Source organism: Pteropus alecto, unplaced genomic scaffold (genome assembly GCF_000325575.1).
Source record: "Pteropus alecto unplaced genomic scaffold, ASM32557v1 scaffold44, whole genome shotgun sequence".
NCBI classification, from domain to species: Eukaryota; Metazoa; Chordata; class Mammalia; order Chiroptera; family Pteropodidae; genus Pteropus; species Pteropus alecto.
Window position 1 is genome coordinate 7,342,158 of NW_006436812.1, and position 14,331 is coordinate 7,356,488.

General features: G+C 50.5%; 1 protein-coding gene and 1 pseudogene across 5 annotated transcripts in view; one reads left to right on the forward strand and one right to left on the reverse strand.

Annotated features, from left to right (window-relative positions):
- Positions 1-14,053, forward strand: part of IL4R (interleukin 4 receptor) — a 40,299-nt gene extending 26,246 nt beyond the window's left edge. For all 5 annotated transcript variants that reach the window (XM_015591172.2, XM_015591173.2, XM_006914047.3 and 2 more), the window contains 5 exons: positions 3,648-3,804; positions 7,020-7,119; positions 9,002-9,080; positions 10,663-10,712; positions 11,515-14,053. In XM_015591172.2, the coding sequence (XP_015446658.1) occupies positions 3,648-3,804; positions 7,020-7,119; positions 9,002-9,080; positions 10,663-10,712; positions 11,515-13,087 (1,959 nt within the window). In that variant the 3' untranslated portion in view covers positions 13,088-14,053. The remainder of the gene's footprint in view (positions 1-3,647; positions 3,805-7,019; positions 7,120-9,001; positions 9,081-10,662; positions 10,713-11,514) is intronic.
- Positions 10,343-10,458, reverse strand: LOC112481615 (annotated as a pseudogene).
- Positions 14,054-14,331: the final 278 nt, after the last annotated feature.

A 14,331-nucleotide genomic window follows, 5' to 3' on the forward strand; every position in this document is an offset into this window, starting at 1 on the left:
CTCAGAGAGCAGTTGGGGAAAGGGAGGTTGCACAAATGCCAAGGAAGGGGGCGGGTTCAGCTTTGTCCATTAGTCTTCCCCGTGCAAAGCTCAGTTCAGAGTATAGCCTGGAGGAGAGAGAAGGGTGTGGCCTAAGGGGTCCAAAGAAATGTATTTCTTTGCTTATCGTGGCTGGACCCGGGTTCTAGGAATCTATCCACCTCTTGGCCTGGTCTTATTCTGCGTTGGTTTCGCTTTTAGGCATCCTCTTCCCTTCTATAGCGGCCAACACGCCCACTAGCAGCTCCAGGCCTACGACCAAAAGCTGCAATGGGAGAAGTTTTTCTCCCCAGATAGTCCCAATAAAAGTCCTGGGGCCAGTGCTCGATTGCTTGGCTTGGATAGCAGTCCAGTTGCCACTGGAGTGCCGGTCTCTGAACTTGTCACAGGCTGTGGGCAGGAGAGAGGGTGCTGGTGAGTCACAGCCCCACCTCTGGAGCTGCAGGTGGGGTCAGTTCCACCCAAGCCGGATGGGCTGAGAATGAGGAAGGGGTGGCTTACCACAGGAGGCTCTGGGGAAGGGGAAGCTGGAACTGGGCTGGCTGAAATGCAGCCAGGGTTAGGACCTGGCACCAGACTCCAGCCCGTGGATAGAATTGGTCGCTGTGCCTTGACAATGGCTGAGTGGTCATACAGGTGCTCAGGGCTGCCCCAGGCCTCAAAATTGAGGTCCGGCTTGGTTGTGGGGGGGTGTGGGGGATGGGGGGCAGAGGCTACTGAGATACCCCCCCCCATGTCTTTCTTCCCAAGGTCAAAGCTGGGCCTGAAGAAGTCCCCTCATTAGTATTGGCCAGAGCTGGTCACACTCTCTAACCAGTCTCAGGCTGTGAATAGGATGGCCACAATTTGTTTGGACCAATGAAGATTAACCCTGGAGCTGGAGACAGAGGCTTACCTGCCCTGAGCCTTGGGTACTTGACCCCAGTGGCATAGATGCTGGATGGGTGTCCAGCTGTGTTTGCTACCGTATTGCAGGCACCAGCTGTGGCTCAAACTGGGTAGGATCAATTCCAAGAAGATATTAAAGCTTGCCATGGGATTTTGGGAACGTAGCTACTCTTGGTCCCGGATGATTTCTGGACGAGGTTCCATAATGGAGGTAGAGTTTTGGCCTATTTGTCCTCGAAGGGCGAATAGGAATTTTCCAGATAGGGAAGGAAGTCTAGGGTAGGCCAGACAGAGGGAACTCCATGAGCAGAGGCTTGGCGATATTCAGACGCTTGGGGATGAAGGAGTGTGTGCGGTAAAAAGGCAGAAAATGAGGCCGCAAGTCTGTTCAGGGTCATGAAAGCCATGCTCGCAATCGCCATGGTTACCATTTCTTGTGTACCTACTATGTGCCACACACAACATACATTATCATGAATGGTTGGGAAAACCCCGTAGGTGGAAAGGTATTTGTCTCTCCATTTTAGATGAGGAAACCGAGACCTGGAGAGGTAGCATGACTTGCCCAGGATTCCACAGCTGGAAGGGCGGAGGTGAGATTTGAACCCAGGATTTGAACTCCAGAGTCTGTGCCGTTTTTTCTCCTCGGGATTTTTCTCTCAGAGGTGGTCTCCTGAACACCTGGCCTTTTTGTTTAAAACAAACCAACCTGAGTAGTTCCCCGGAAGCTCTGATTCCTCTTTTGTTTCTTAGTAAAACATTTCCCAACCCTCACTCCTCCCCAGGATATTATGTTCCTTTGGTGAACTGGATCCATCTGTTGCTTCCAGCTTACACATATTTAGAAAGAAAGGAAGAGTGCCCTCCTCTCCCAGCCCTGGTCTCCTCCTGCAGCTCCCATCCCATCCTCGGCTCCACTGGAAAGCTCCAGCTGCCGGCCAGTTTCTCCAGCAACCTGTTGGGGCTTTGCCAACCCCCCACCTCCACCCCTGCTCACTTCACACCAGATCATTTTCCCCAACACGCTTCCAACCCACAAGCAGAAGCAGAGCTGCCAGCAGCCCAGAAGGGGCTGCAGGGGCCTGAGGAGGAGGGAGAGCTGCAAGGGGGTGGGCCCTGCAGGGAGAAGCCCAGGCAGAGGGTTTGAGCCACTCACTTGCTGTCAGAATTGATCTCGAATGCAGATTTTATTTTATTTTTTTAAAGTTTTTTTTTTTTTTAATTAATAAAAGTAATATTTACAGGAAGTAAAAAATTCAAATGGTAGGAAAGGACTTAGAATGGAAACGTGTTTTACGTCTGACTGCAACCTCCAGTTCCTCTTCCAGAGGTGGACCACTGTTCCCATCTCTTGCCGAGAGAGAAGGGAGGCCAGGCTGGAGCGGGCAGAGGGCCTGGAGCGGGCAGAGGGCCTGGAGGCCTGCCTGTCCTTCTAGAGTTTACACCTGTGCAAACAAACATTTGTGTTCATTCATCACCATGTTTGTTTTCCATTGCTACATTACTAATGTCACCACAAACATAGCTTCTTTAAACAGCACACATTTATTGTGCCATAATTTCTAGGGGTCAGGAATCTGGGCATGGCTCTGCTGGTCCCCCGCAGTGATCAAGGAGTCTGCCAGGGCTGTGGTTTCTGAGGTTGCGTTGAAGTTGACCGGGGAAGGATCACTTCCCAGGCCTTGTGATGTTGGCAGCATTCAGTTTCTTGTGGCCTGAGAGCCTCAAGTTCTTGCTGGCCCTTGGCAGGAGGCCGCCCTCCGTTCCTTCCCTCGTGGCTTTCTCAAAGCCAGAAAGGGAGAATGAGTGGGTGTCTTAGCCAGTTGGGGTTACAGTCTTACATGATATAATCACATGTGTAGTTCCTACATACCCATCACTTTTGCTGCATTCTGTCAGTTAGAAACAAGTCACAGGTCTTGCCCACACTTCAGAAAAGGGAATCACATAGGGGTATGACATAATGTGGGGGTCCTGGGGCCTCTCAGAGTCGGTCTGCCACCATCACTATGCCTTCCCTCCACCTCCATTTTTTAACACAAAAGGCAGCAGACAGCACATACCAATCATCATCTTACCTTTTCCACTTAGCAGCAGATTCTAGAAGTCCCCTCTCAGTGGGCGCTAGGCTGGGTGGGCTGAGATTCGAGGCTAATAAGTTTGGGCTTGACTGTGGAGGCTCTGGAGAGCGCTTGAAGGAGAGAGAAGGACACAGTGACTATGCTTCAGAAAGATTACTCTCGTGTTCCCTGCACGCCAGGCCCTATCCTAAGTGCTTACCTGTACTAACCCGTTTAATCCTCACAGCAACCCTAAGAGGGAGTTTATCATTGCCATTTTGCAGAAGAGGACATCAAGGTCCAGAGAACTTATGTTATTTACCTAAGGTCACACAGCCAAAAGGGAACCCTTACACTCAATTTATAGATGAAGAAAGCAAAACTCAGAGAGGTTTACCGTCGCCTCGGTAATGTCAACTGGCTAACCAGTTGGGGGTTAGGAGGGTAGGGTGAGGGCCAGCCAGTTCCCTGACCCATCTCACTTGACTCTGGTCACAGTTATGGAGGTGGTAAAGAAAGGCTTGAATTGGAGAAATAACCAAATACCCAGGATGGTGACTCTTAAACACTGTGAGGTCAGCTAAGGACGGCAGCCAAAGTGGCAGCCGGCAGTGCCCTGACCCCCAGCTGGTGCACTAACATCTTCTTTTCTTCCATCAGTTCATAATCTTTAATGTGACCTACGTGGAACCCACCCTTCGCTTCTCAGCCAGGACCCTAAAGTCTGGGGTCTTCTACAGTGCACGGGTGAGGGCCTTGGCTCAGAGCTACAATAGCACTTGGAGCGAGTGGAGCCAGAGCATCAGGTGGTTTAACTGTGAGTATCTATCATGAGTCCTGAGCACTTAGAATGTCTGCTTCCCACTTTTATTCCATAGCCAGATACCTCCCCTGGGTGAGCATCTGGGTTTCCGTTTCATAGGATGCCTCTAACTGCAGGTAGCAGAGTACAAACTGACATGGTATATTGCCAGGGTAGGGAGGCTGGGCTGCAGTAACAGATAAGCCCACGAGGTCTGTGGTTTAACACTGTAAAAATGTATTTCTTCCTTGTGTAAAAGTCCAATATGAACTTTGCTGGTTATGGATGGTTTTCCTCTCTTTCATCATTCTCTAGGACAAAGATTATTAACCTTTTTGTATTGTGGATCCCTTTGGCAGTCCGGTGAAATCTGTGGACCCCATTTCAGAATATTTCCGTTTTATTTATTTATTTATTTATTTATTTATTTATTTATTTATTTATTTTTTTTTTTAAATTTTCTTTTTTTAAAAAAAATTGTATTTATTATTAGTTTCAAGTATATAGCACATTGGTTAGACATTTATAGAGTTTACAAAACGATCCCCCTAATTGCTCTTTCTCTCCTCTGGCTCTCCACCTCGCCATTACATTAATGCTGACTGCGTTCCCTATGCCATGCTCCCCATCCCTGTGACCATCTATCAACTACTAATTTGTACTTCTTTAACCCTTCACTCCATTCTCCCAGCCCCCTAACCCCCCTCCCCTCTGTCTGTCACCAGATTGTCCTCTATGTTTGTGAGTCTATTAGTTTGTGTTTTTCGTTCCTTAGATTTTGTGTTAGTTTGTGTTTTTTGTTCCTTAGATTCCACATGTAAGTGAAATCATATGGTATTTATCTTTCTCTGACTTATTTCACTCAGCATAATAACCTCTAGGTCTATCTATGTCATTGCAAATGGTAGGATTTCATTTTTCTTTTTAGTGGCTGAGTAATATTCAGAGTATTTTTAAATGTGTAAAATAGAATACATAGGAGTACAGGGGAAGCTAATTTTATTGAAATGCAATTATAAAGATATTTTTAAATACACTTGCCTAGGAATATATGCTTTTTTATTAACACACTGAAAACAAGATGCGGTTATCATAAATACTATAATTTCAAAGTAGATGAGGATACATGATGTTTCCTGACATGGCAGCTGTAATGTGATACGAGAATAGCTGTGATTCCCATTGGGAACGGAGTGACTGATGCTGCTGTTATTGTGGTCTGCTCCCTCCACTCCTGACGGGAGGAAATGCTAGGTGTCAGAAGTTAGTGAAGATAGAGATGCCATTTCTTTCCCATTCAAGCTTCCAGACCCCTGTATTCTATCTGCAACCTTGTGGGAGGTCTGTGGACCTAGAGTTAAGAATCTCTAAGGGCTTTGCCATTGTCTGCATCCAGCCAGCAGGAGGGGAATGAGAGCTGGGAGACCACACCTTCTTCTTAAAAGCCTTAGCCCGGAAGTGACACATGACTTCCTCTCAAGTTCTATCGGTGAGACTGGTCGTATGGCCAGGGATTCCGGGAAATGTAGTCCTTCACTTGGTAGCTGCATCCCCAAAACAACTCTTCGCAACTTTATCACACATGGTTTTTGCAATAAAAATACTGGGTTATGTCACATGAAATGAAGTCTTACAAGTAGACTTTATTATACAGAAGCTCATTATATAGAAGCTCAGTGATGCTACCCCATAGGTTTGTCTTCTTTCCCTTTGCTTGGTGCTTGGCGGTGTTTTATCCTTAGACTTGTCACCTCATGGCCCCAAGTTGGCTGCTGCATGTGTCCTCAGACTCCAAGGACCAAAGGGAATGAAAGGCCACCACCAGGGAATGCACCTTGTGCATCTCTCTCTTTTATCAGGAAGCAAAAAATTTTTCCAGAAACTTCCCTAGAAGACTTCCTTTGCATCTCATTGGCCAGGACTGTCAGATGGCCTCTTCGAACTGCAATGGAAGCTGGGAACTCAAATGTCTGGGAAGGAGACTAGAACAATCATGATTGGCCGAAATATCAGGGTGGGCACATTGGTACCTGGCAAAGAAGAAAGGGGCATAGGGTAGGGGAGGCTGCCTCAGGCATCGTCTAGAGTAGGGAGGAGTAGGAGCTGTTGTGAACATTCAGTGAAAGAAAGATTCTTCAAAGTGCTGGGCACAGTGGTGATTGGCAGGTACCTGACCCCGCCCACCATGCATCCTTCTCAGCGTTGCTCACCTTGCTCCATGGATGTCTCTTTGCCCATCTGTCTCCCACACTGGGCCACGAGCTCTGTAGGTCGTATCTACTCTTTGTCTCCAGTGTCTAGAACAGGGCCAGGCACACAATAAGTCCTTGGGAAAGTTTTGTCAAATTGATTTGATTCTAACACTGACCTGGGGAAGGGAAGGGAAAGGAAGAGAAATAGCTTGTATGGAACATATACAATATGTGGACGCTCATTCATTTTTTCCACAATTTTTTTTTGAGCTTCTACTCTGTGCCTGGCTCTGTCCTAGACACTGCGGTATCAGCAATGAGCAAAACAGACAAAAATCCCTGCACTTATAGAACTGGCATTCTGGAGGAGGGAGACAGAAGATAAACAAGTAAATAAAAGTAAATCAGATAGATTTAGATCCAGATGGCAATAAGTCTGGGTAGAAAATAAAGTAGAATAAGGTGATGGAGTGATGGAAGGAGCAACGGTAGAGAGGGTGCTGGGGAAAATACTTATTGTTGAATGAGACCTTGCAGGCTGACAGACGAGAGGTGACCCAGGCCCCACTCCTCACCCTCTCTGTGCCTCTGTTTTCTCATCTGTACAATGATGATACAATATCTGTTTTCTCATCATCTGTTTTCTCAATGATGAGAAAACAGAGGCACAGAAAGGGTGAGGAGTGGGGCCTGGGTCACCAGCAAGGATTTGACAGAGTCAGGCTTCGAACTCAGGTAGTCCAGGTCCAGAGTCACTGCCCTTGACCTCTATGCTTCAGGAAAAAGAAAGCAGCAAGTCTAAGGTCCTGAGGTGGCACTGAGCTTTGGAGGAGCAGGAGATGGTGAGGAGGCCAGAGTGGCAAGGCCTCCGTGTGTAAGGGGGAGGATAAGGGGGAGGAGGTGGGAGGGCTTGGTGGTGGCCAAGTCATGTAGGGCCTGGGAGGACACTTTCTTGAAGCCTGAGTCTCCAGCTCTGGGCAGCGGAGACCAGACTGTACCCACCATGATGAAGGCTCATGGCTTCCCTCCTACTTCCAGACTATGATTGGCCCTGGGAGCAGCACCTCCCGCTTGCCGTCAGCATCTCCTGCATTCTCATCCTGGTCATCCTTCTGTCCTGTTATTTCAGCATCATCAGGTGAGTCCTGAACCAGTCCATCTGGGGTATGAAGTAGGTGGGACTCTCCCCTCTCATCTGTCAGCCTGCAAGGTCTCGTTCAACAATAAGTATTTATTGAGCAGCTACTACGTGCAAGGCATTGAGGCAACAGCCGAAATAAGACCAAGGACCCTGTGCTCCTTGTGGGGAGACAGATGTCAGGTCAACAGATAACCACACTATTTTCCACAGTGATTGATGCACTGAAGGGAATATACCAGGGTGAAAGGGAGAAATGTCCCAGGGTGCTGTTTTAGGTGGGGAGGCTCAGGCAGGCCCCTCTGAGGAGGTGATATTTGAGCTGGGACCTGACCGGGGGAAATGAGCTGGCCAGGGTAGAGCTGGGGGAAAGGCCTTCCTTTGGCAAAGGGAGATGGATCATGCCCAGGGTATGGTCCAGACACTTGGGGGCATGTGGCAATAGACAGAGGCATTTTAGACGATTGCCTTACAGAGTTAGGGCACCTGGGTTTGGATCCTGGCCCGGGCTCTTGGTAGCTACGTGACTGTCAGCCTCGGGTCTCTCCTGTGCGGGTTGGGATATGGTGAGTACATATTGTATCAGTCCTGAAAGTCCTAAGAGAGCCCAGTGGGTTGGGGTGGGGAGGAGTAGAAGCGGCCTGATTTGCAGTGAGTTCGAGACTTAGGAATCATGGTGCCTCAGAGCCTCAGTCCTCCCATGTCTGAAGTGGGACTGGCGAGCCCTCCCTCATCATGTAAGTATTAGTAGGGGCTAAGGATTGACATGAATGAGTGTCTTGCACTTTGCTGGGCACACATTACGTGTGCGGGGAATGCAAGTTTACCTCTCCACATCTTGTCACTGGTGCCTCTGAGCCACCCTGGGCTGGTCTTTTTCCCTTCTCTGAACCTCAGTTTCCCCATCGCCTGTCCTTCCCAGATCTGCTCACTGTGTTCCAGCACCCCAGCCTCCTTGCTGTTCGCTGAACACACCAAATAAGTTCTCTCCGAACCTCTGCACTCGCCGTGTCCCCTACCTGGAGAGCCCATTCCCTGGGCATCGCCACGACTCACTCTTCTTTCACCTTCAATTGCCACTCAGCAGTCACCTCCTCAGGGAGGCCTTCCTGGATCACATTCTCCTTTCCTTTCTATTCTCTTTTCTTCTTTATTTTTATTCATGGCACTTATTGCCGTGAATTTTAATGATGTCGTATAATCATTTCTATGTCTGTCTTCCTCTTCTAGAAGGTCAGTTCTGCAAGGGTGGGGCTTTTGTCTGTCTTGTTCACTGTTGTGTCCCTGAGGCCTGGCACAGTGAGTGGTACATAGTAGCTGCTCAATAAAGACATGTCGACTGACCGAGTGGAGTAGGCAGAGGCTAATCTGGGGTGATCTGAGGACCCTCCCGCTCAGAGCTGACACTCCATGGCTCCAGGTTGACCCAGGAAGAGAGAAGGAATCTCTTTCTTCCCTCGGCTTCTCGGGCCATCCCAGGCCTCTCCCTGGCACCTTGCTCTCAGCTGCTCCATGGAGGGGGTTGTCAGTGGGAAACCCCATCATTCTCTCTCTGCAGCTTGAATCTCTCCTCCTTCCCTGGGGCTTATTCCCACTGAGAACAGTGATGGCGAGCCAGGAACTCTATCCTGGTAGCAGAAGGCTAGCGTGTGAACCTGGCTCTTCTGCTTCCAGCTGTTACTTTACCTCTGGGCCTCAGTCTGCTCATCTGTGAATGGGCTGGCAGCAGAACCTGTTCCACGGGGTTTGGGTGAGACAGCCAAAACCAGTCAACATGGGCTCTGACTCCTAATAGGTATTGGCGACTAGGATCATTTTCATGGGAGGAGCATCAACCTGTTAATGATTCAGAGAGCAACACCTTTTCTTTTTTCTTTTTCAGGATTAAGAAACAGTGGTGGGACCAAATTCCCAACCCAGCCCACAGCCCCGTCATGGCTATTGTCATCCAGGAGTCTCAGGTAGGAGAGTGGGTTGGTTTGGATGCTTTGGACTACGTGTATCAGGAAATAGAATTCAAGATGTCTGGGATGTTAAGGACATTCATTGGCTTTTGGAATTGTACATGAGAAGTCAGGGAGGTTTCGGGATAGTTTGATTCAGCCGCTCAAAGTGTCATTCGGAGCCCAGAGGCTACCCCTCCCCTCTGCTTTCATAGCTACTCTTTTAGCCTGAGGTAGGTTCTTCTTGGGTTGGTCTCTCTGTTTTTTCCCTCCCTTGGGAGGAGGTGACCTCTGAGGTCATCTGCACGTCATCTCCTGAGGAAGTACCAGGCAGGGCAAGAGGCCAAAAGGAGAGGGAGAGGGGGACATGCTTTTAGTATTTCCCTCTTATGAGCATGAAGCTGCCCCCAAAGCAACCAGCATATCTCTTCTCAGTTCTCGCACGCTCTGTTCACCTGTAAGGAGTGGGAAAACTGTGAGACAACCACGTGGCCACCCCGAGCTGGGGTGAGGCCAGCTTCCCCAGTGTGATGGCCATGTGGGTTTTGCCTGAGCAATATCCGAGTTCTCTCGGAAGGAGGGAGTAAGGGATACAGGTCCTGTCCAGAACAGGTCCTGTCCCAGTGTCCTCAGTTTTCCAGAGACCCTGTGGCAGGCTCTGCAGTCCAGTGGTGCTGAATCTGAGCCCTGACCCTGCCGCTGACCTGCAGAGTGGACTTGAGCAAGTGGCTTAACTTCTCTGAGCCTCAGTTTCCTCATGTGGGTTTTAGCAGTGTTTACCTAACAGCTAACATTATATGAGCCAATACACATAAAGGGTACATTATAGGGTCTGGAAGTAGTAAGTGTCATTTATAGGTCAGTTAGCTTTTGCTAGGTAATGAATCATCCCAAAACTTAGTCGAAACAACAGCCATTTCTTTAGCTCCTGCTTCTGCAGGTCTGCAGTTTGAACTTCGCTCAGCAGTGGGGGTGGAAAGATCTTGGGCTGGACTGGGCAGATCTTCTCTGAGCTGGCTTGTCCCCAGTGGCCTCACTCACAGGTCTGGCAGTTGGCTGACTGTCACCTGGGGCAATGGAGGTAACTAAGCCACGCGTCTCTCATCCTCCAGCAGGCTGACCCCGTTGACGCAGTGTCACTTCCACCACATTCTGTTGGCCAAAGCAAGTCACATGGCCAGGCCAGATTCAAGGGATGAGAGGAGCTGCAGAGTGCTGTGGTCATTTTTGCCATGAGCCAGAGCGACTTATTTTATTTTATTTTTATTTATTATTATTTACACCTACAGCACCTGGTCTTCCTAGGTGGTCTCCCATCCAAGTACTAACCAGGCCTGACCCTGCTTAGCTTCCAAGATCAGACATTGGGCTTGCTCAGGGTGGCATGGCTGTAGACCCAGAGCGACTTAATGTTAGGGGAGTCTCAGTAATTCCCAGGAAACTGTGGCTCAGAGAGCTAAATGGACCGGATCCGACCTCAGACCTGAGCGACATCAAAGCTTACGGTTTCCTGCAGCAGATGCTTAGTGAGCGTTGCCGTGTGCCGGGCTGGGCTGGAAAGTCTCTCTGCTCTGTCTCAGTGGCCTTCTCTGTGTTTCAGGTGTCACTGTGGGGGAAGCCATCCCGAGGGCAGGAACCAGCCAAGTGCCCGTATGTATATGAACTTAGATCACAGCCTATGTGGATGTGGAAGGGGGTGGAGTTGGCGAGGTGGGCCCCATCGCGAGAGTGTCTTCCTTCTCTCCCGTGGCGTTTAGCACGTTTCCCGTGACGTTGGGCTTCAGGGCTGGGAGAGGAGGAGTGGTCTGGGTAGATGGGGTGCTGACTGAGCCCCCTGAGTTTCACTGGGAGTGAAACAGGCCCACGCTGAACCCTCCTAGGAGCGAACAGGCTGGTCTGAGCAAGGCTGGTAGAGGTGACAACCAGGGCAGTGGTTCCAGTTGTTAAAATGCCGACATAACTGCATACTGGTTGGTGAATACCACTGTTCTAAACCCTTGAGTATGCCACCATCACACGGGCCTTCTTAGCTTCTCCCACAGGGCCTCCTGGGCCTCCCCACAATCCAGTTTATACTTGGCACAGCAGGGGGCTCCAGGACACTACTGGAGCCCTCGGCCATTCTAATTGGTAATTACTTATGCTATGTTTTGATCAGTATTTTAAATACCATCATTTTGGACAAAGACTTTTCCTTACTCAATTGACTGAGTTTGTATTAGGCACCAGGTTACGTGCTGAGCTCCAGAAATCTCAAAGTAAGACACAGACTCTGTCTTCAAGGAGATCCCAGGCCAGTAGTGGGTAGATTGATAGATTATTGATTATAAAGGTAGGAAGCATGTTGGCAATCGGTAGAGCAGGGTGACTTCAAGCTGGGCTTTGAAGGATGAATAGGAGTTTTTCAAGTGGAGAAACTGAACCCTGACCAAACTTTGCATTGATTTTGCAGACACTGGAAGACTTGTCTTACTAAGCTCTTGCCCTGTTTTTTGGAGCATGGCATAGAAAAGGATGACAGTTCCTCCAAGGCTGCCAGAAACGGGCCTCTCCAGGGTCCCGGGAAATCAGCATGGCCCCCTGTGGAGGTCAGCAAGACTGTCCTCTGGCCAGAATGCCCCAGCGTGGTGAAGTGTGTGGAGCTGTTTGAGGCCCAGGTGGAGAGTGAGGAGGAGGAAGAAATGGAGGAAGATAAAGGGGGCTTTTGCCCGTCACCTGAGAGCAGTGGGTGCAGCTTCCAAGAGGGCAGGGAGGACATTGCGGCCCGGCTGACAGAGAGTCTGTTCCTGGACCTTCTTGGGGGTGAGAATGGGGGGTTTTGCCCACAGGGCTTGGGAGAGTCCTGCCTTCTTCCACCTTCAGAAAGCAGAAGCGCTCAGATGCCCCGGGCAGAGTTCCCAAGTGCAGGGTCCCAGGAGACTTTGTTCCAGGACCAGGAGCAGCCTTTTAACCCAGAGTCAAACCCTCCAGCTGCTCTGATGCAGAGCCCTGACCGCCTGGCTTTCACAGAGATGCCCGCTGTTATCGCAGACAACCCCGCTTACCGCAGCTTCAGCAACTTCCTGAGCCAGTCCTCAGGTTCCGGAGAGCTTGACTCAGACCTACTGCTGGTGGAATGCCTGGAGGAAGGGGACCCCAACATCCCCTGTACCCACCAGCTCTCTGAGCCACCCACTGTGCTCCAGCCCAAGCCAGAAACCTGGGAGCAGGTCCTCCGCCAGAGCGTCCTCCAGCACAGGGCAGCTGCAGCCCCCGCCTTGGCCCCAACCAGTGGCTATCGGGAGTTTGCGCACGCAGTGAAGCAGGGCAGTGCCCAGAGCACAGGGGTGGCAGGCTTCAGCCCTTCTGGAGAAGCTGGGTACAAGGCCTTCTCCAGCCTACTTGCCAGCAGTGCCATCTCCTCGGAGACATCTGGGGTTGAGGCCAGCCGTGGGGAGGGGGGCTACCGGCCCTTCCAGAGCCTCTCTTCTGATTGCCCTGAGGCCCCTGCCCCTGTCCCTTTGTTCACCTTTGGACTGGACATGGAGCTACCTCATAGTCCTCAGAACTCAGTTCTCCCAAGCAGCTCCCCAGAGTGCCTCATTCTGGAGCCAGTGGCAAAGGGAGAGGACAGCCAGAAGCCTCCGCTCTCCCTAGAGCAAGCCACAGACCCCCTCAGGGATGATCCGGGCAGTGGCATTGTCTACTCAGCGCTTACCTGCCACCTATGTGGCCACCTGAAGCAGTGTCACGGCCAGGAGGAGCGTGGCAAGGCCCATGTTGTGGCCAGCCCCTGCTGTGGCTGCTGTTGTGGAGATAGGTCCTCACCCCCGCTGAGCCCCCTGAGGAACTCGAACCCTTTGCCAGATGGGGTTCCACCGGAGGCCAGCCTCATTTCAGCCTCCCTGGCACCCATGGGTAGCTCAGAGGAGGGTAAGCTCTCCCTGTTCTTCCAGCCTGCCCACAGCAATGCTCAGAACTCAAGCCAGACCCCCAAAGTGCTGGCCATGCTCTCTACAGGGCCCATATGTATGAGCGCTTCCTAGGTATGGGCCCACTTGTTGCTGAGGTCTGCAGGTGAGGACTGAGTCTCACCCATGCCTGCCATATGCCACCCCCTGGAAGGCAACCAGGCTGGCACATTTAGAAAAGACTTGGAGAACCGTGGTATGAAGTTATGATGTTCTCTACACTGGGGCTACAGAGACTGGACCCCCCCGTTCCCAACATTGACCTGGGCTCAGCACATCCCATTGGAGTGGAGTGTGCTGGGCAGCTTGGCTTGTGAATGAGCCATTGGCCATTTTATCAGTCCACAGCTTCTCCAGCATACTGTCCCTGTCATGCCCACCCAAGGCACGTTTTGTGCACGTAGTCACCCTGTTGCCTATGTCTTGCCCAGTCCTTGGATTAGTTGCTGCCATGTCACTGGATTAGACACTGAGCCTAGAAACCAACCAAGCCAACGGGAATGCCTTGGGAGGCCTTGGGAAACTGAGGTCCTAAAAGAGTGGTTATTTGCCCAGAAGTGCCCATTGATTCAACAGAGCTTCATTATGTTGACACTGGAGACAGGATCTGGGCTGTGGAGGGATGCTTAATAAGCGAGTGAGGATAATAGAGAAGCACATGAAAAATTGTGGTTACTAAGCAGTGACAATTTGCTGTCAGGTTCCTACACCACTGTAAGGCTGGGGGCTCCCGTTAAGCAGGAGATCCCCAGAAAAAGCACATCCAGCTACCTTGGGTCCTGTCTGTGCCCCCATGGACACTACTGCTGGCAGCCACAGAGAGACCAGAGCGAGAGGTTCACGCCTGTGACCCGGCTGAGCTGGGCATTCCAGACGCCGATGCCGGACGCATTTAGCCTGCATGTTGGCCCAGACCTCAGGCTCAGCAATGCTTGTTTGTGTGCATGTCAAAGATTGTTTTAAACCTGGTATTCGTGTTTGCTGAGGAGGGTGGAATGGGAGGGGGTGGAGTTTTATATAAATAAAGATTCTTTATATATATATTTTTTCTCACTTATTAAACAAACATACTGCCAGGCACTGTTGTGTTTTATCTCAGCTCTTTGAATCCTCCCATCCAGAGGAACCGAGGCCCAAGGCTGAGTAACTTGCTGTCTCTGTTTGGATTCCCCCAAGACAGGATTCAAGTGCAATTAGTTGGTTTAGCAGGTGATTCCGGGAAACCCTGTCTGAGAAAGGGCACAGTGAGGCAGGGAAGGGCAGGAGGCAATAAAGGGTGTTATCGGTGTCAGAATGGGCAGCTGCCACTTCACCCACTG